Source organism: Chiloscyllium plagiosum, unplaced genomic scaffold (genome assembly GCF_037043375.1).
Source record: "Chiloscyllium plagiosum isolate Xiang-an unplaced genomic scaffold, Cpla_swu_hap1 HiC_scaffold_47, whole genome shotgun sequence".
Classification (NCBI taxonomy): domain Eukaryota; kingdom Metazoa; phylum Chordata; class Chondrichthyes; order Orectolobiformes; family Hemiscylliidae; genus Chiloscyllium; species Chiloscyllium plagiosum.
The window spans coordinates 10,028,869-10,051,646 of record NW_028270185.1 but is presented as its reverse complement, the minus strand read 5'-3'; the positions used below and the strand labels follow the sequence as shown (position 1 = coordinate 10,051,646).

Genomic DNA, 22,778 nt, shown 5'->3' with positions numbered 1-22,778 from the left:
TCCTATCCATGCCCCTTATAATTTTGTAACCCTCTAGAAGGTCACCCCTCAGCCTCCGACGCTCCAGGAAAAACAGTCCCAAGCCTGTTCAGCCTCTCCTTATAGCTCAATTCCTCCAACCCTGGCAACATTCTTGTGAAACTTTTCTGAACCCTTTCAAGTTCCACTGTACAAGATGGATGGATTGCACCTAAATTGGAAGGGGACTAATATACTGTCAGGGAAATTTACTACAGCTGCTCAGGAGGATTTAAACTAGTAAGGTCAGGGGGTGGGACCCAGGGAGATAGTGAGGAAGGAAATCAATCTGAGACTGGTACAGTTGAGAACAGAAGCGAATCAAACAAATTTGGGCGGCACGGTGGCACAGTGGTTAGCACTGCTGCCTCGCAGCGCCAGAGACCCGGGTTCAATTCCCGCCTCAGGCGACTGACTGTGTGGAGTTTGCACGTTCTCCCCGTGTCTGCGTGGGTTTCCTCCGGGTGCTCCGGTTTCCTCCCACAGTCCAAAGATGTGCAGGTCAGGTGAATTGGCCATGCTAAATTGTCCGTAGTGTTAGGTAAGGGGTAAATGTAGGGGTAGGGGTGGGTTACGCTTCGGCGAGTCAGTGTGGACTTGTTGGGCCGAAGGGCCTGTTTCCACACTGTAAAGTAATCTAATCTAAAAAAACAGTCAGGGCAGGCAGGGACAAGTAGGACTAATAAATTAAACAGCATTTATTTCAGTGCAAGGGGCCTAACAGGGAAGGCAGAGGAACTTAGGGCATGGTTAGGAACATGGGACTGGGATATCATAGCAATTACAGAAACATGACTCAGGGATGGGCAGGACTGGCAGCTTAATGTTCCAGGATACAAATGCTACAGGAAGGATAGAAAGGGAGGCAAGAGAAGAAGGGAGTGGCATCTTTGATAATGGATAGCATTACAGCTGTGCTGAGGGAGGATATTGCTGGAAATACATCCAGGGAAGTTATTTGAGTGGAACTGAGAAATAAGAAAGGGATGATCACCTTATTGGGATTGTATTATAGACCCCCTAATAGTCAGAGGGAAATTGAGAAACAAACTTGTAAGGCGATCTCAGCTATCTGTAAGAATAATAGGGTGGTTATGGTAGGGAATTTTAATTTTCCAAACATAGACTGGGACTGCCAGAGTGTTAAGGGTTTAGATGGAGAGGAATTTGTTAAGTGTGTACAAGACAATTTTCTGATTCAGTATGTGGATGTACTTACTAGAGAAGGTGCAAAACTTGACCTACTCTTGGGAAATAAGGCAGGGCAGGTGACTGAGGTGTCAGTGGGGGAGCACTTTGGGGCCAGCGGCCATCATTCTATTAGATTTAAAATAATGATGGAAAAGGATAGACCAGATCTAAAAGTTGAAGTTCTAAATTGCAGAAAGGCCAATTTTGACTGTGTTAGGGGGCAGATTTTCGCAGATAAAGGGACTGCTGGAAAATGAGAAGTCTTCAGAAATGAGATAACGAGAGTCCAGAGAAAGTATATTCCTGGTAGGGTGAAAGGAAAGGCTGGTAGGTATAGGGAATGCTGGATGACTAAAGAAATTGAGGGTTTGGTTAAGAAAAAGAAGGAAGCATATGTTAGGTATAGACAGGATAGATCGAGTGAATCCTTAGAAGAATATAAAGGAAGTAGGAGTATACTTAAGAGGGAAATCAAGTGGGCAAAAAGGGGACATGAGATAGCTTTGGCATATAGAATTAAGGAGAATACATTAAGGACAAAAGGGTAACTAGGGAGAGAATATGACCCCTCAAAGATCAGCAAGGCAGCCTTTGTGTGGAGTTGCAGAAAATGGGGGAAGACATTAAATGAGTATTTTGCATCAGCATTTACTGTGGAAAAGGATATGAAAGATATAGGATGTAGGGAAATAGATGGTGACATCTTACAAAATGTCCATATTACAGAGAAGTGCTGAATGTCTTGAAACGGGTAAAGGTGGATAAATCCCCAGGACCTAATCAGTTGTATCCTAGAATGCTGTGGGAATCTAGAGAACTGATTGCTGGGCCTCTTACTGAGATACTTGTATCATCAATAGTCACAGGTGAGGTGCCGGGAGACTGGAGGTTGGTAAACGTGGTGCCACTGTTTAAGAAGGGTGGTAAGGACAAGCCAGGGAACTATAGACCAGTGAGCCTGACCTCAGTGGTGGACCAGTTGTTGGAGGGAATCCTGAGGGACAGGACGTACATGTATTTGGAAAGGCAAGGACTGATTAGGGATAGTCAACATGGCTTTGTGCGTGGGAAAGTAAGATTGGTGACCAAGAGCTCAGTCAAAGGTAAGTTTTCAGGAATGTCTTAAAAGAGGAGAGAGAGGCAGAGATGTTTAGTGAGGGAATTCCAGAACTTATCACCCAGGCAGCTGAAGGCACAGCGATTAAGATAAGGGTATGCAAGAGGCAAGAGATAAGGGAACACAGAGATCCCAGAAGGTGTTAGGGCTGGAGGAGATCACGGAAATATGGAGGGTTGAGATGATGAAGGGATTAAAAAACAAGGGTAAGAAATGTAAAATGGAGGCATTGCCAATCTGCAAAATGTGGGTAGAAAAGCTGATGGATCAAATGGATTTGGTGCAGGTTGAGACATGGAGCAGCAGAGGTTTGGACAAGCCGAGACGGAATGGAAGTTGCAGTGCTGGACAGGAGGGAGTGAGAACAGCAAAGTTTACAGCAGCTTGGTGCTGATGATTTGTTAAACTCCATAAATATTCACAATTTGGAGATGCCAGTTGGACTGGGGTGTACAAAGTTAAAACAACCACCTGATGAAGGAGCAGCGCTCCGAAAGCTTCCAATTAAATCTGTTGGACTATAATCTGGTGTTGTGTGATAAATATTTATACTTGCCCTCATTCTTCAATAGACTGAGCGGTATTCCCACCACTTCCTCTTTATACTTTAGATGACGATGCAGTACCAAACCTATCTTCATACAAAATTATATATTGTTGACGCTCAAAATGTAAAGACAATTACACTGCAGAAGTTACTTGACATACAACAACTTTCAAATCTTACACATTTTGATGTCAGGAGCTTAAGGATTTGAGTGAACATTCCTATTAACTGAACAGAGATCAATATCCTTGCAGTGTTCACTCCATGCAACTTTGCTTACATTGAACTGCAATTCCAGTCTGATTGAAAATCCTGGTATCACCCTACAGTTATCTTCTCCCCTGTGACACCCACTCTTAATAATATGTGTCTGCATGTGTGTGTCTACATGTGCAGGTGTTTATGTTTGTGTCTGTAAAGTATATCTTATGTGCATGTGTTTGTGTGTGCATATATATGTGTATGTCTTTACATACGTGTGTCTCAGTGGGTGAATGCATTGCTAAGTGTGGAAAGGGGTCAAACAGACTAGCAACATTCCATGGCCAATGTTTGTTGGCGCAGAAATAGATGGCTGTCCACATTTCAGACAGCTGCTGGCATTTTAATCTTTTGGTCTCCTTGCTATGGGAATGATGTTATGAAACTTGAAAGGGTTCAGAAAAGATATTGCCATTGTTGGAGGATTTGAGCTATAGGGAGATGCTGAATAGACTGGGGGTGCTTTCCCTGGAGTGTCGGAGGCTGAGGGGTGACCATCATGAGGGGCACTGATAGGGTAAATAGACAAGGTATTTTTCCCAGGGTGGAGGAGTCCAAAACTAGAGGGCATAGGTTTAAGGTGAGAGGGGAAAGATTTAAAAGGGACCTCAGGAGCAACCTTTTCATGCAGAGGGTGGTGCATGTATGGAATGAGCTACCAAAGGAAGTGGTGGAGGGTGGTACAATCACAACATTTAAAAGCCGTCTGAGTAGGTATGTGAATAGGAAGGGTTTAGAGGGATATGGGCCAAATGCTGACAAATGGGACTAGATTTATTTAGAATATTTGGTCAGCATGGACAAGTTGGGCTGAAGGGTCTGTTTCCAGGCTGTATCTCTCTCTCTATGGCTCTGCAACTGCTGCACCAGTAAGACGGTGCGGATGTCACATTGTCAGTAACCCACCATCCCTCCTGCTAAACTGCTGACACATCCACAGGCAGCCTGAAATGACAGTCGCACTCCCTGAAAATACTCATGCATTCCCACAGCTGTCAAGTACCCTATAAATAATTACATGTTCTTTGGGACCTCTTGTAAATACAGATGGACTCACCAAATTCCCTGCAAACACTATCACACTCCTGGGTACTCCCTGTAAATACAGATGCACGCCCTGGGGACACTCTGTAAATACTAAGATCCTCCCCCAGGGATTTCCTGTAAACACTGACACATTCCCCCAATGGAGCCTCTGCAAATACTGACACACTCCTTCCTGTAAGTACTGACACACTCTTCCCCAGGACCCCTTATAAATACTGGCACACTCCCCCAAGGGGCCCCTTGTAAATACTGACATACGCCCCACCCCCAACCCTCCAGAGACAACCTGTAAAGGACATACTTGCCCCGGAGACTTCCAATAAATACTGATACATTCTTCCCCAGGACCCCCTGTAAATACCAACACACTCCCCCAAGGGAAACCCTACAAATAATGACACACTCTCTCAGACTCCCTGTAAATACTGACACATCCCCTCAGAGGACCCATGTAAATATTGACACAACTCTCCCCACTGTCCCCCAAAATAACCAATGTTGGGCAACTCCCTGTAAATACTGACACACTCATGGAGGCACGACAAGATATTGCCAACAGTCCGTGTTACAAAGTATGGTTCTTGCTGTCAGTCTGCCATCTCCTTGAGCCAGTAAAACTACAGACCTCCTCCTCAGCGACCCTTGTGACCCTCTGTGAGAGTTGACAGAGAATGTGTTTTTATCACAGGTCCCTACACCTACATCTGCAACTGCCTTGGCAGATTAAAGTCTTGTAATAGCTAGATATGATATGGTTAAACATATCTGCTGATTGTCAGTCCAATAATCACTGGTGGAATAGCAACTTGAATTCATATAGCACCTAATTGAGCCTGATAAAGCTATATTGATTTAAGTTATCAACAAATTAGTTAAAAAGTAAGGTTTAAGGAATGCCTTAATAGGAAGTGTGAAAAGTTGAGAAGGAGAGAGGTTTAGGGAGGGATGTCTAGAGCCTGGACCCAGGTAGGTAAAGGCATGGCCACCAGTGATGTAATGGTGAACATCAAGACACCAGAATTGGAGGAGCAAAGAGATCTCAAAGGAATGTTAGAGACACGGAGGACCATGGAGAAATTTGAAAAGTAAATTGGGAACTTTTTTAAAAATTGGGCATTGCCATACCAGGAGACAATGTAGTCAGTGAGGAAGGAATACTGGATTTTATCACAGATGGCTTAAGCTCAAGTATAAGGAGAGAGTAGGAATGACAGAGAGCATTGGATAGCTGATTTTGGAGGTGACAAGTGTACAAACTAGGGTTTAGGGGCAGATGAGGTGAGGCAGGATCAACCACGAGAATAAATACTAACTCTTACACTTCAAGGATTCAGCAGTTTACAGTATGAAAGGCCCCTACATCCATTTCATCTTTGACCCTACAGAACACAGTTTCTGTTGCAAGGGGCTATAACCAGAATGCCCTTGACTTGGGGAGTTGTAGCTTAATCTACTGAAAGAATTTGTCACAGATGATGGATCTCAATGCATTGGCTTCATTCTATAGGACAGAAAAAGAAAGTCCACCACAAATGTCCCTCCCTCAATCCCAGAAATGTAACTCAGCAAGAGACATTTCTTTTTAAAAAAGTCTTCATGAGATGTGGATATCACTGGCAAAGCCAGCCTTTATTGACAATCTCTAATTGCCCTCAAGAGCTGTTAAGAATCAGCCATTTTGCTGTGTATCTGGAGGCTCACATAGACCAGTTGGGGTAAGAAAAGAAGATTTCCTTTCCTAAAGGGGCATTAGTGAACCAGATGAGTGTAAATAATAAGGGGGATAGTTTCACAGTCATCACTGAGATTGGACTTCCAATTCTAGATTTTTAATTAATTTAATTAATCAGATAATTTTACTTGAATTAAATAAATGGAGATTCTACCAGGTAACCCAGCAAGATTTGAACACTATCATTGGTCCAGGCCTCTGGTTTACTAGTCTAGTGACATTACCACTATACCACTGTCACCCCACCATGGATAACATGAAGCCACGCGAGTCTTACCAAGGGACTGGTTGGTTCTTTACGAGCAGTCCTTGAAGGAAGTCCCACTCTACGCTAACACATTTCAGTTCATTGTTGTATTGAGTTGCCATCTTTAACATTCAGCCACCTTCCCAGATTCACCTGGCTTTACAGCATCCCTACACAGTTTCTGATTGGCTGGCTTCTTGAGATGACCTTGACTTCCTAAAAAGATAGGCAAGAGAAGAAAATGAGGTTGGATTTGACACAATCAATGGTTTTCTCTTGCTTATTGCACATGAATATATGTTTTATAATTAGCTACCTGATAGAAATGACTACTACAGTGAGCAAGTTACTTGGTCAAGATAGTTTTTGGCTTTGGGTGGGTCAAAACCATAACCAGGCACATCATTTCTACAATTAATTAGTTGGTGCCCAAATGTAGATGTAAATGATTGGAAATTCCATGAGATCTTTCGCCTGTGCTCAACTGACCAACTTCAACTGTTAGGCTGCTACAAGTAGTCTCGGATTCTCAGACTCATTTATTTTATGATTTGGAGATGCCAGTGTTGGACTGGGGTGTACAAAGTTAAAGATCACACAACACCAGGTTATAGTCTAACAGGTTTAAGTGGAAGCACTAGCTTTCGGAGCACTGCTCCTTCATCAGGTGGCTCCTTCAACCACCTGATGAAGGAGCAGCGCTCCAAAAACTATCACTTATTTTAGTTTTTAAAAAGGCGTGAAACTTGTAAATATTGATGCTCAGAGATAATTGGGTGTTCTCATATAAGGCACACAGTGTTACCATGCGCATACAGCCAACAATTAGGAAAGCAAATGCTGTGTTGGCCATTCAAGGAGTACCAGAAAGATGAAGCCTTTGCCACAACTGTACTGAACTTTGTTTAAACTGGAATACGAGCACACGGTTTCATATTTCAGTATTGTATCAGAAGAGGTACAGTGAAGCTTCACCCTGGGATGAGAGGGTGGTCCTATGATGAGACACTGAGTATGGAACGTTGATATTCTCTGTTTAGAAGAATGAGATGACCGCATTTAAACATACAACAATCTGAAGGAGTTGTGGACAAGGGAAATGCTGAGAAATTGTTTCCTGTGAATCTGGATGGGATGTGGTTGTGGTGGTGGTGTTGTGATAATGTTGCTGGATCCAGTGCACCAGGTTAATGTTTTGGATAAGTAGTGAAAGTTGAGTTCAATTAAAGATTCTGACATTAATAAAAAAGAAACTTAATGGCAACAGTGTGACTACTGCTTATTGTCACTAAAAGCCATCTGGTTCACTAATGTCCTTAAGACCATTCGGTCCCCTCAGACTTTCTGGACCATTAAATAGAATCATGCTCATTTCTGCCTCAATTGATCTCCACCCACTCCTAATGTCCCAAGAACATGACTGACTCTTACCTTTGGGAAGCAAAGCTGCCACCCTTACCTCATCTGGCCCACATGTGACTCCAGACCCTGCAATGTGATTGAGAATCAATTGCCTGCTGGGTAATTAAGAACAAGCAATAAATGCTAGCTTGGGTAGCAATGCCTGCAATTTGTGAAGTAATTTTTAAAAAAATGTCAGGTTAAGGGACAGATCATTTAGAAATTTGATGAAGAGAAAGTTATTTAACAGAGTTGTGACTCTTTAGAATTCTCTGCCCCAGAGGGCTGGGGAAGCTCCATCGCTGAATATGTTTAAAGTGAGGCTTTTAAAATTTCCATTCATCCATTGCCCAGCATTAATTGCCCAGAGGTCATTTAAGAGTTGTCCACATCTGTTGGGATATGGGGGAATGGATGGGAAATCAGCCATGATTGTATTTAATGGCAGTAAAGGCCTGAGAAGGTTGAATGGACTTATGGCCTTACTGCTGCTCCATTTGTGTATTCTTATACTTTAACTTTTTTTAAAATTTACTCGTGGGACATGGGCATTGCTGATCAGGCAACATTTATTGCCCAACCCTAGTTGCCCTTGAAAGGTGATGGTGAGCTGCCTTCTTAACTGTTGCAGTACATGTGCTGGAGGTAAACCCACAATGCCCTTAGGCATGCAATTCCAGGATTTTGACCCAGTGACAGTGAAAGAACGACAGTACACTTCCAGGTCAGGATGGTGAGTAGTTTGGAGGGGATGGTGTTTCTATGTATCTACTGCCCTTGTCCTTTTACATGGTTAATTAGTGCAGAGTTGGCAGTAAGGAATATTTTGCTGGCGAAAAATCAGGTTTGATCTTGGCCCCGTCTGACCTTTGATCCTTGCTGCACATGAATCAAGGGTGGACTCACTTATGATCTGTTTCACAGGTAAACTGCCTGTTGTCAACTCTGTCTATTGCTCATATTGGCCAGTTAGGGCATATAGCTGGTGGGTGCACCAATGTCATGGGAAGAAGGTACTGGCAAATGTCATAAGGATTTACCTCTAGGTGGAGAATTGAAAAATATAGAGGAGTTAAGTCAAACTTGTTGTTAATCTATACCTCGGAGCAGAGTGTACAATCCTGGTCAACATTTTACACAAATGGGTATAGATATGAAAGCTGTTTCTGTATATTAAAGACATCAAATGAAATAGGGATGGTGTGGGAAATTGCACTGAGATAGACGATCAGTCATGATTTAGTTGAATGTCAGAGCAGTTTTGATGAGTGGAAGGGCCTAGTCCTGGTCCTATTCCCTGTGGAATGATGCCAAAATGAAATGATTTCCATGAATGAAACCGGAAGTGCTTTTAGAGAGATTGAACCAATATATCTTTTTTCTGGCAGGAAGAGAAAGCTGAGGGAACCACCTATAGTGGTCTTTAAGCAATGACAGGTTCTGAGAGAGTAGCTATGGAGACAGAGTGTTTTCCACTTGTAGGGAAAAGCAGGATTAAAAGCCGTTGATATAATCCAAGGAATCAAATATGGATTTCAGAAGGAGAGTGGTTAAGTGTGCGGAATTCGCTACCAATTGAAGTGGGTAAGACCAAAACTACAGATGTATTTAAGAGGAAGGCAAGACCAGTTTGAGAGGGAGAAAGAAATGCAGCATTATATGGATGGAATGAAATGAGGTAACCTCAAACAGGTGAATAAATACCAAAATGGACTGAATAGGCTGAATGATCTGTTCCTATGTAAATTCTCAGGACTATGGCATACTTGACTGCGTAAAACAGTATCAGACTTATTAGTTACTCGTTCAAAGGTATAGAAGATTCACGGTGCAGTGAGTAGCATTCCCTGAATTCAAGCGAGAAGCTCCAGATTCAAGTCCCATCCCAAGATATGACAAGCAAGGAAAGTGTGTTCATAACATGGTCAAAAAGACTTGAGTTCTAAATCCTTACAACATAGGGTAATGTTGGGTACTGATAGAGTCATAGAGATGTACAGCACGGAAACAGATCCTTCGGTCCAACCCGTCCATGCCGACCAGATATCCCAACCCAATCTAGTCCTACCTGCCAGCACCCAGCCCATATCTCTCCAAACCCTTCCTATTCATATACCCATCCAAATGCCTTTTAAATGTTGCAATTGTACTAACCTCCATCACTTCCTCTGGCAGCTCATTCCATACATGTACCACCCTCTGCGTGAAAATAATAGGAGAGATCTCCAGTCTTCAAAGTTACAAATAGGATGGAGCCATGACCATCACTAATTGTGATTCTGGGCTACAACATGCATTGAAAGTGTGCACTACCATAGCAACTTAGACTCCTTGAATAAACCATGACACATCACCACTGGATGGAAATCACTGAAGGAGCTGCAATTTTAGAAGTAATAGAAGGTAAATGCCCCAGTACAATCAGCCTGTGAGGGAGGTGTTGATGTAGTGGAAATATCACAGGACTACTAATCATAGCCCTAATGTTCTGGTGATATGGGTTCAAATCCCACCAAAATGTAAATTCAATAAAAATCTTGAATTAAAAGCTAGCATAGTGGTGACCATGTTTGACAGTTAAGAACCCATCTGGTTCACTAATGTCTTTTTAAGAAGGAAATCTGCCATCCCTAACTGGTCTGGCCTACATGTGAAGTCCACAATAATATGATTAGATTCCCCAACAGTGTGGAAACAGGCCCTTCAGCCCAACAAGTCCACACCAACCCTCCAAAGAGTAACCCACCCAGAACCATTTCCCTCTGACTAATGCATCTAACCCGATGGGCAATTTAGCATGACCAATTCACCTGACCTGCATATCTTTTGGACTGTGGGAGGAAACCAAAGCACCCGGAGGAAACCCACGCAGACACGGGGAAAATGTGCAAACTCCACACAGTTGCCCGAGGCTGGAATCGAACCTGGGACCCTGGTGCTGTGAGGCAGCAGTGCTAACCACTGAGCCACTGTGCTGCCCTGGTTGACTCTTAATTGCCCAGCGGGCTTTTAAGAATGGGCAGTAAATGCTGGCCTAGCCAGTGACACACACATCCCATGAATGAATAATTTGTAACAAAAACGTCTTGACTGCAGGTGCCACAGCAACAGCTGTAGTCTTGCAGAAGCTTTAAGCCCTTTGACTGGAAGGTAGAGAATGAGAAATTTCCTTAAACAAGGAAGTAGTGAAGAGGGTATAATGTACCAGTGCATGAGGAGACTTATTTGAGCATTAGATGCTGGAGGAGCACAGATTTTTTTCTCAAATGTGAGATGCATAGGAAGAACTTGTCTTGCGAAAACATAAAACCATTTTCTACCCAGCTTATTTCTGCACTTCACTACTCTGGACCTATTCTTTAGTGAGGTTTTCACTGAATTCTTCAGGACCAGATAAGCAAACATTCAAAACTTGAACCTTAATTCCAACTCCAACCTGCCAGGGAGATGAAGACGAAAAAAGACAGACAGTGAGAAACAAAGAGAGCGCAAGAGGAAGAGAGCAAACAAGTGAAGCAAGAAAGAATGAAATAAAGAAATGTCTCAGAAATCCTCACAACCATGGATTATATTTGAAGATGATATTCACTGTTATTATGGACTCAGTAGTCAATGTGCACATAGTATGATCCCAGAAATAGCAATGCCTCCCTTCATCTCTTTTAGTGGTGGTGCTGGAGGGAGGTAAACGGTGAGATGATGGGCTCTAGGCACCTGCTTTTTTTCCAATTAGTGCCATGAGATCCTTCATATTGACAAAGCAACAATCCTTGTGAAGGCAACAGGAGAGTTCATGAAACAGCTGTTGAGGTCAAGGCAGTTGGTGGATTTGGAGTCACATGCCTGGAGGAATGCAGGTCAAACAACACCAAAAAACTCTGATATCACCCAGAATAAAGCAGCCCCACTCGATCAGCATGCTCTATCCATCAACTGAAACATTCACTCCCTCCACTACTGGCGCTCAGTAGAAGCAGTGTATACTATGTACAAGATGCACTGCAGAAATTCACCAAAGTTTCTTCAATAGCACCTTCCAACCTCTAACTTTTACCACTAGAAGGACAAGGGCAGTAGATACAAGGGAACACCACCACCTTCAATTTCCCCTCCAAACCACTCATCATCCTGACTTGGAAATACATGGCTGTTCCTTTCGTGTCACTGAGTCAAAATCTTGGAATTTCCTTTCTCTTCTGTGAGTCTACCTGCAGCACATGGACTGCAACAGTTCAAGAAGCTGGCTCACCACTGCCTTTTCAAGGAGCAGTTATTGACAAGCAAAAAACGGTGACCCATTTGTCAATGACCAGAAAATAATACCAGAAACTAGTGCTGAATGACATTACAGGAATGCAGGAGGTGATTTCTGCCATCTTCTGGGACAGACAAACAGAAGGCTGGAAGAACATAGCAAGCCAGGCAGCATCAGAAGGTGGAGAAGTCAACGTTTTGGGTGTAACCCTTCTTCCAGGACAGCTTTCATCTGAAAGAATTGAGCGAATAAATTTCTGTCACCAGCCTGCAGACTCTTCCTCAGGTCAGGTATTCTCTTGGGGATAGTGAGTGAATGAGTGAGTTATCCCTAAGAATGAGGATAATGCTTGTCCATGGCAAGAATCAGCATGTGGAATCTTTACCTGTTGCAATGCAGCTACTGCACATTGCTGGCTGCCAATATCTATCCCACTCTTACTGCCTGCCATGTCAGAAGGATTTAAAGAGTGATAATCAACCTGGTTAGCCACATTACAACACAGCGTCCATAGCTATCAAGTCCTGGAGCGGGATTTGAACCTGGAGCTTCAGGTCTAGTGTTAGGGAACGTTACCCACTGCCCTACAAGGAAATACAGAACTCACCACCACTCATGGCATCCAGTCTGGAGTTGAGTGAACTGATAAACATTTCAGGGAGACGGGAATCGAAGGCTACGCTGGTCGCCTATTTAGGAGGAGGTTCACATTCACCAGGCACACTGACAAGGGTTGGTAGGCTCGATCAGTTGGTTCGTGTTGTACATTTTATGGACGTTTGACAGCTGTCTGGATTGTGCTGGCTTCCAACTCACAGCTGTGGATTATCTCTTCTAATTCAATATTCCAACTTCAGACATCTGAGACTAACCAACCGTCTGTTATATTCCGCTGCAGGACCCGCAGAGACTCATTGCTTCAGTCCTCTATTTGCACTATAAAGAACCAAACTTCATTCACTGCTGCACACTGTCACTAACACTCACTCAGCACAGGTTGCACTGCTAAGGTTGCTAAACTGCTAACTTTGAGATTCTGCTCTGCTGTGCCCTCCTCTCCTCCAACTAGTTAACTCTTTCTTGGAATCGTCTACTTGAATACAAATCTGTTATAAGACACAGGCTATTTAGTCCTTCCACTGTGCCCTCAATTCAACCAAATCATGGTTGATCCTCAGCCTTAACCCCACTCTCCCTGCTACCTCCTCATCTCACTATTCCTTGGGATTAGAATCCAAACATTCATCAACCTCTTTCTTAAAAATACCCACAACTAGGCAGCCACAGCCCTTTGGGATGGAAAGAGACTCATAATCCTCCAATTGAAGAAATTTCTTCTGATCTCAGTCTAAAACAGTTGACCCCTTATGCGGAGACCCTGGACTCCCCATGCAACAACTCAGCATTTACCCTGTCAGGCCCGTTAAGAACTTAATGTGGCAGCAGTGTGGATAATCTAAAAGATGTAGTGCAGCCAATTTGCCAAGTTTCCTTTGAAAGCACCTTCAAAACCTGCAATCTCTACCTCTAGGAACAGATAGGCAACAGACACACAGGAGAACTGCCAGCAAGCTCCCCTGTGAAGCCACATAGCAGAGGAACTAAGAATATCCTGGGATTACTATGGACCAGAAACTGAACTGGACAAGCCAAATAGACACAGTGGCTACAAGAGCAGATCAGAGGCTAGGAATACTGCAGCGAGTAACTCAACTCCTGACTCACTAAAGCATGTCTAGTATCTTACAAGGCACAAGTCAGGAGTGTGCTGGAATACTGCCCCCATGCCTGCATGGATGCAGCTCCAGCAACACTCAAGTAGCTTGAACCCCATCCAGGGCAAAGCAGCCCCACTTGATCAGCATCTTATCCATCATTGGAACATTCACTCCCTTCACCACTAGTGCTTAGTAACAGCAGTGTGTATCACCTACAGGAAGCACTGCAGAAATTCATCAATGCTGTTTCACAGCACCTTCCAAACCCATGACCAACTCCATCCAGAAGGCCAAGGGAACACCACTATCCGCAAGCTCGCCTCTAAGCCACTTACCATCCTGACTTGGAAATGGATTGCCATTCTTTAAGTGTTGCTGGGTCAAAATCCTGAAGATCCCTCCCCAGTGGTCTTGTGGGTGTCCTTACACCATACAAACTGCAGCAGTTAAAGAAGGCAGCTCACCAGCCGGTCCCACATCCCACAAATGAACAAAAACAAAAGCAGCCTGTTCCTGTGGTTCGTTTCTCCCAACTACTTATTGCCAACTTCTCCCACATTTAAACAAAACACCAACTTTTTTGAACTCAAGATGGTGTATGTCCATTGCACATAATCTTCCATCCTAGCACAACTGAGGAATCAATCTAGTGAACCCTCCAAGGTATTTATGCCGTAAATCTGAATGCTTGTCAATGCTATGTTAACATGGAGGACTCTGGAGATTGTATGGCACTGATAAATGAGTGACTTAGACCATTTCTATTTTTTCACATGATATAAGCCTTGGAAATATATCATCTGTTCCTTCAGTGTGGCTGGGTCAAAACACTGTGGGTGTCCCTACATCTCACTGATTGCAACAACAAAGCATCTTACCACCACCTTCTAAAGGAGCAATTAGGGATGGGCAACAAACGCTGGCCCAGCCACTGATGTCCACATTCCATGAATAAATAAAGAGACGTTGAGTGGATTCCCCCCCAGACTAGAGAATCTAAATGAGGGGTCATTCATTTGGTGCCAAGGTTAAATTAGATTTCTTGTTGATCTTTGGAATTCTGAACCCATGGGGCAGTGAATATTTAGTTGTTGAGCATGTTCAGGCTTGTGAGTTTTGGGAACTAAGAGAATAAAGGAATTTGGGGGAAGGCTGAGAGAGTGAAATCATAGAATCCCTCCAGTGTGGAAATTTGGCCGATCAAACCTATTCCACCATTCAATATGATCATGGCTAGTCATCCAATTCGGTCCCCCATTCCCACTTTCACCCAATACCCTTTGATCTCTTTAGCTCCACGAACTATATCTAACTCCTTCTTGAAAACTTTCAATGTTTTGGCCTCGACTTCTTTCTGTCGTAGAGAATTTCACAGGCTCACCACTTTCTGGATGAAGAAATTTCTCCTCATCTCAATCCTAAATGGCCTATGCCAAATCTTTAGACTCTGGTCATTGGGAACATCCTTCCTGCATTTACCCTGTCTGTCCGTATAGAATTTTATAGGTTTATATGAGATTCCCTCTCATTCTTTTGAATTCCAGTGAATATAATCCTAACTGATCCAGTCTCTCTTTATACCTAAGTCCTATCTTCCCATAATTGCACATAGAAAAACTCAAGGAAGGAAATCTGCCATTTTTCCCAGTTTGACCTATGTATAATACCAGACCCACAGCAGAGTGACTCACCCTTAACTGCACTCTGAAATGGCCCTAGCAACCACTCAGATCCAATGCCCAAGCCAACAATGCCCATATCCCATCGAATGTCAAAAAGACAAGATTGCTTCAGATGGCAGAGGGTACTGTGACAGCTAACTCAGAATTTAATGAGCATTTTGAGAAGTACAACTAGCACCATGGTTTCTTAACAAGACCCCAACTTTAAAGAGACAATAATCTCTAAAGTTAATTCCTATGTCCATCCACAAGCTCAATTCACTAAGCAAATATCTGCAATCAGTCAGAAGATTCTTAATTTGAAAATATTCAGTCAGCATCAGTAAGCAAAGGGGACAAGGCAAGATTTGCATTTTTGGAGCACCTTTTAGTACCTCAGAACATCCCAATGCAGTTTGCAACCAATGAGGTACATGTGAAGTTAGTCGCTATTGGATTGTGTGCAATGCCACAACTGCTCTGTGCACAGCAAGCTTCCACATCCAAGAATTTGAAATTGAGCAGATAATTTTTTTTGTCGGATGTTAAGACATAAATATTCACAAAAAAAACCTGATTTTCTTCAAATAGGATCTTTTACATTTACCTAAGAGGGCAGGTGAAGACCAAGTTAAATGCCTCATCTTAAAGATACTTCCTCTAAATGTACTCCCTCAGTAAGAGTCAGCTTCAGGACAACAGGAATGGTACTTGAACTTGTTACCTTCTCACTCAGATGTGCCATACATAGAGGCAAACCCAAGAAGGTGAAGCTTCTGAATTGACATTCATCCCAGAGAGGGCTCATTGGTGTCTGATTGGGCAGAAAACCTGTTGTTCTTATCTGGTCATGTAAAAGGTGAAGTGCCCATAGCGTTAATGTGAGTCTTGACCACAGTTTGTCTGTATTGACAACACATCGAATCACACCAGGGAAACCTTGTCAATACTATCACACACTGGGGATCGCTCTGTGAATAGGGACTCCCTATAAATACTGTCACATTCTGCCTGGAGACTCCCTGCAAATACTGATACACTCCCTGGGGCCTCCTTGTAAATACTGGCCTCCATTCACGGGCTCACTACATATATTGACAGCTTTCCAGGGTGACCAACAATCATCAACTCATTTCCCAGCCACAAGCTACTATTACCACATTCCAGGATTTGGAGATGCCGATGTTGGGCTGGGGTGTACAAAGTTAAAAATCACACACCACCAGGTTATAGTCCAACAGGTTTAATTGGAAGCACTACCTTTTGGAGCGCTGCTCCTTCATCAGGTGGTCCAGGAGTGCTTCCAGTTAAACCTGTTGGACTATAACCTGGTGTGGTGTGATTTTTAACTTTGTCCATATTCCAAGACACACTCTAAAATCAGTGACACTGAGGAACCCCCCCCCCCCCCCCCCTCCAAACACATACATTTTGCCAGAGACTTATCTATATCCAAAACAGTTGCTTGCATTTATATAGTACCTTTCATGTAGCAAATCAAGCCAAAGTGCTTCGCCACTACATAACCTTACAAAGATTCACAATGATAAAAACAAATAATAGGGAAGGTGAGCAAAACACTGGGCAAAAGTTGTGTTATGAGGAGAGAGAGAGAGACAGGGAGAGGTTTAGAGGTGGAACGGCAGGTGGAACTGCTGGTGAAATGCTTTCAATGAAGGTGATACAAGAGACCAGAATAAGGTATGTCCAGGATGTCATTATCACAGAGAGCGGAAGGGGTTGGACATTGGAGAGACTTGCAAACAAAGATTGGAATTTTAAAACTAGGACATTGACGGACTGGGAACCATTAGACAGCAGTTCCCACATTTGCACCCTCCCCAGGCTCCCTCATGGTCCAGTTAATTTTTATTCACTCACGGGATGTTGGACATGGGTACTGTTGGCTGGGCCAGTATTTATTGCCTATCCCTAACTGTCCTTAAGAAGGTCGTGGTTAGTTAATGAGTTCAAACTTCACATTTCTGTGTTCACACTGGCCTGTAACTTTTGCCCGCCTCCTTTCTGGGATATCCTCCTGACCTGCTGATGCTCTGCAAATCCCCAACTTGTGAACTCTGACCTGTGCTGTGACCCTTTTGGATATATGCCAAATGTGTTGCCCCAAGCTTTAAGAGTAGTGCGCAGCATGAACCTGTCGGCCTGGGGCAGGTGGCACTCCACCATGTCAAAGATGAGGGCATAGAGGAAACAATTGTGAGACTCTCAGCACCAGGGATTTTGGTTCAGATTCACGTTTGGGTGAATGAGTGGAGTTTGTACATTCTCCCTGTGTCTGCATGTGTTTCCTCCCACAGTCCAAAGATCTTCAGGTTAGGTGGACTGACCATGCTAAATTGCCCATAGTGTCCAGTGATGTGCAGGCTAAATGGATTAGCCATGGGAAATGCAGGAATAGGGTAGGGGGTTGGGTCAGGGTGGGATGCTCTTCAAAGGATCAGTGTAGACTCAATGGGCTGAATGGTCTATTTCCACACTGTAAGGATTCTGTGATTCTATGACCAGCTGCCTTTAGTGATGACCTTACCTGTAGTCCAATGATATTGGAGGCAATACTTGCCCTGATTGGAGGCGCCGCAGTGGCAAGTGAAGATAGATCTAACCGAACTCATTCAGAGTGAAGAGTTGAAAGTCAAGAGTTCTGAAAGGGTTACAGGGCTGCAGAGGATGAGGAGGGATTTCAAAAGAGGAATGGGAATCTTAAACCGCAGGCTTTGGTGGGTACACAGGATGGGGATACAGGCCCTCAAGGGGCTGTTGGTGCCCACTTCCCCTTCCCCAGAAATCAGCTGATCAACGGCACACAAGCGCCAAGAAAGGTTACGCCTGGTTCAAGGTTTGACTGCCGAGCAGGCAGAAATCAAACAAAGCAGAAAGGAAGCAGCAAAACAATTAAAAAAACGAAAAGAACCTCCCGCAGCAAATGTTTTCTGTGTCCTTTCGACCTCTGCACTGCTCCCCAGCACACAAAGGGAACCTTGTGAAGGGGAAGGCAACAATGGGACATTTTAAATGAACGCGCTGTGTTAGCATTCCCGTGGTCAAGGAGTTCAATCGCCAGTGGTTGACGACACTGAAACCGCCACATTCTGACCGCAGTCTCAAGCATCCTCCCAGCTATCCATCTTTATATATTCAACAAGCTCCCCACTTCTGATCTCCCGCACTCTCTTGCAAATGCTCTCTGTGCTGATCAGTTGTTATTCTTCACAGCTAACTTTGCAATCTTACATACAATTCCGCCCACAATCTCCATTCCTAATTCCGACAAACCACCACCCCCTCCCAAAAATAAAGAACATTTGCTCCAAGCCCTATACAGTAGGGATCAAGGGTCAGAAGATACAGGGAATCCTGGGTACTGAGGCCACATTTGGTCAAGGCAGAGGGGTCAAACATGGCCAATGTCAGAGGTCAAAGACAATCAATGCCCGAGGCCTAGATCTACACTCGCTTTTAGCAGTGATAAGAAATCACTGGATTAACATTATGAGGTAAGCCTTCAATAAAATGGAATGATTGTCTTCCACACATCAACAGGAGTTCATGTGTGTCATTTTTCTTTTTGTAATGGGAGAAGGGGGGAATGATTTTTATTTTTGTTGAAAATGGATCTTGGCCTCACTCAAAGCTTCAGTTTGAGTAAAGCTAGGGGTTTTGATGTAAACGCGAGAGGAACAAGTTATCCCCAGATAGCAGTGAAGATTTCCCTTGCAGCTCCCCCCAGTTGCTCCTGCATGACAGATGTTGTGTGGAGTTGGTAATAATGCTCCATTTATAAAGCTACAGGGGAACTGGCCTCCTACCAAACAGCAATAATGTAGGTACACAGTCGACTAAGTAAACACACAGCAGGAGAGGAGATCCCGACTGCATGCTTCATTCTGCTGAACACATTCACACTCAGTTGTCAGTAAAGCTTCTATTGATTGTGTATCAGTTTTAGACCCCCATTGCATGAAGGCACATATTGTGTGCACCATTTGTGAGTACACACGAGATGTGAACAAGGTGCATTGGGTGGATGCAAGTATTTTTGCTGCGTGCCATGTTTCAGGAAATTCTATACTGTTCTCAGTCTGGTGCGATGGTTGAGCAGTTCACCTGGAACTGCCTGATTGCTGACAGACGGGTAAAGGAAACTCCATTCTGACTTGGAACTATATTGCTGTTCCTTCACTGTCGCTGAATCAAAATCCTGAAATTCCCTCCCATGGTGGGACATTGCAGTCTACTTCCACCAAATGGACTGCAGCCATTTAAGAAGGCAGCTCACCACCACCTTCTCAAGGGGCAAGTAAGGACTTAAGCCATCCTTACCTAGTCTGGCCAACTTGACACTCCAGACCCACAGCAATGTGGTTGACACTTAACTGCACCTGGGCAATTAGGGATGGATAATAAATGCTGTCCTGCCCTGTGACACCCATATCCTGTGAATTTTTAAAAAAGGTAATAAATGCTGGCTGAGCCAGCGATATCCATGACTCACCAGTGAATAAAAACAGCCAGAGAAAAAGCAATTTGTTGGCAGAACGAAATGGCTTCCTTTGGGGGAGCCAATGACATCACTGCTAGTAACAAGGCTGATGCGTTTGCAACAATTTTCAGCCAGTGTCACTGGAGTATCTCAATCACCTCCTGAGGTCCCCAACATCACAGATACCAATCTTCAGCCAATTCAATTTACTCCAATTGATATCAAGAGACAGTTGGATGCACTTGATACTGCATAGGCTATGGGCTCTCAGATTGCAGCAGTAGCACTGACGGTTTGTCCTTCAGAACTTGCCGCTCCCCTAGCCCAGCTGTTGCATACAGTTACAACACTAGGATCTAACCAACAATGTGGAAAATTGCCCAGTTATGTCCTGCACACAAAAGGGACAACCATTCCAACCTGGCCACCCCAACCTGACCCAAAAATTGTTCGGGCTAAAGAGTTCAAGTGGGGATAAAGTAGGAATAGGGTATTGAGTTGGACAATCAGTCATGATCATTATGAATGGCAGACCATGCACGAATGGCTGTATGGCCTCCCCCTGCTCCTATTTTCTATGTTTTATCAGCCTTTTCTCAATCATCAGCAAAGTGATGGGAGGTGCCATCAACAGCATTACTAAGCAGCACTAACATAATCAGTATGCTCAGTTTGGGTTCTGCCAGCTCCAGTCCTCATCAAAGCCTCTAAACAGGGAGAAAAGAGCTGAGTGCTCCACAGGGGGAGGTGACTATGTGACTGACCTTGACATCAAAGTAGTTCTTGACCAAAAATGGCACTCTAACAAAACTGGAGTCAATGGGAATCAGGGGCAAACTCTCCACTAGTTGCACCTGGCACATAGGAAGATGGGTGGTGGTTTGATATTTTCTGATCAATCTGCTTGGAGGAGATGTTATTGCACATCTCCAAAGTAGGTAGGACTTCAATCCGAGATTCTGGATCAGTGGTGCTGGAAGAGCACAGCAATTCAGACAGCATCCGACGAGCAGCAAAATCGACGTTTCGGGCAAAAGCCCTTCATCAGGAATAAAGGCAGAGAGCCTGAAGCGTGGAGAGATAAGCTAGAGGAGGGTGGGGATGGGGAGAAAATAGCAATCCGAGATTCCAGGCTCAGAAGAAAGGACGCTGCCAAGGCAGTGACCATGGCCCAGCCATTTTCAGCTACATCATCAATGACCTGCACTTCACTATAAGGAGGGTTGGGGTGGGTATTTGCAGAAACTGTAAGTGGCTTAGTGTTTTTCATAATTCACCTGTGAAATACCAAGGGGATGATTTGCTATTTTAAACCGACTGTGTCATCATTTTATGATTCCACATTTCTGCAGTAAAGTCAATATATTCTTTTCCTGATGAACCCTGCACTCAGCAGCAACAGCTCGATTTGAGATGAACGCCAAAGATGGTGAGCAGTTGGGGCCTTGGAGGGGATGGAATTGGCGATCTGGGAGCAAAGTTTTAGAGTGGGGACTGAAGACAGGCTTCAATCACCCAGAAACCAGGTTGGAGGAAGTTTCTGTTCATCAGGTGGAGGAAAATGCTTAAAATGGGGTAACCTGGGTGAAGCACGATCAAGTTGGACATAGAAGAATGGTCCCTCTGCTCTGCACTGCAAATTTTCCCCACAACTTTCTCAAAAAATACAGAAAGCTGGTACAGACATGATGAGCTAAATGGCATTCTTCTGCATCCTGACAACTCTGTGATTCTATCCAGTCCCATAACAATGTCCTATATCCAAACATTCCTATGTTTATGTTGAACTCATGCTCACACTGCTGTACTGGGGATTTCATGTTAATGCAACTACAAGAATACAGTTCAGCCTTGCCCAAGGAGCTCAACACCATCCAAGATAAAGCAGCCCGCTTGATCGGCACCCAATCCACCACGTTGAACATTCACTCCCTCCCCCACGGACAAACCGTGGCACTAGTGTGTACCATTTACAAGATGCACCATAGAGATTCACCAAGTCTCCTTCAAAAGTAGCTTCCAACTTCCACCAACTGAAAGGACAAGGGCAGCATGTGCATGGGAACCACCCCTTGCAAATTCTCCTTAGTGCCATTCATCATCCTGACTTGGAAATATATTGCTGTTCCTTTATTGTCACTGGATCAAAATTCAGGAATTACCTTCCTAAAGGTATTATAGGTCTACCTACAGCACATGGACTGCAGTGGGTCAAGAAAGCAGCTCACCACAACCTACACAAGAACAATAGGGATGGGCAATAAATATTGGTCTAGCTAACTATACCTACATCCCACAAAAATGTAATTTTATGAGGCTTTGATGAGATTGCACAGGAGATTTGCTGTATTCAAATTTAGGCTCCTTAGCAAAGAAAGGTATCATTGCTTTAAATAAGTGCAACAAGGGTTGATTCCAAGAATGAGATGGCTGACCTATGAAATGAGATCAAATAAAATGGGCCTCTACTCTCTCAAGATTAGGAGATTTAGAGGTGGTTATATTAAGCTACATACATTTCTTAAGGAGCTTGACAGTGTTGATGTTGCAAGAATGCTTCGTTGGCTGGGGAAATCTAGAACAAGGCCTCAATCTCAGACTTAGAGTCACAGAATCGCCACAGTGCGGAAACAGGTCCTTTGGCCCAAACAAGTCCACACCGACCCTCCGAAGAGTAACCTTACCCCTACGCTATTACTCTATATTCACACCCAACTAATGCACCTAATCTACACATCCCTGAACACCATGGGCAATTTAGCATGGCCAATTCATCTAATCTGCACATCTTTGGATTGTGGGGGGAAACCAGAGCACCTGGAGGAAACCCACGCAGACACAGGGAGAATGTGCAAACTCCACACAGACAGTCGCCCAAGGCTGGAATCGAACCCGGATCCCTGGCACTGTGAGGCAACAGTGCTAACCATTGAGCCACCATGCCATTGGGGAGGTGATGTCCTTATGGTAGTCTATTGTCACTAGGCTAATAAGCAGAAGCCTATGTAATGTTCTGAGGGCCTATAATAAATGGCGAAATATGATTCAGTAGAAATCTGGTATTAAAAGTCTAACAATGACC

General features: G+C 43.9%; 1 protein-coding gene across 4 annotated transcripts in view; it reads right to left on the bottom strand.

The window, feature by feature from the left end:
• The window catches only part of LOC122542817 (neuronal PAS domain-containing protein 3-like), a 441,402-nt gene that overhangs the window by 303,950 nt on the left and 114,674 nt on the right, over nt 1-22,778 (bottom strand). For 3 of the 4 annotated variants that reach the window (XM_043680884.2, XM_043680886.2, XM_043680885.2), the window contains exon 2: nt 6,191-6,376. The exons of the other annotated variant lie outside the window; for it this stretch is intronic. In XM_043680884.2, coding sequence (XP_043536819.1) covers nt 6,191-6,291 — 101 coding nt within the window. In that variant the 5' untranslated portion in view covers nt 6,292-6,376. The remainder of the gene's footprint in view (nt 1-6,190; nt 6,377-22,778) is intronic. 4 annotated transcript variants of the gene reach the window in all.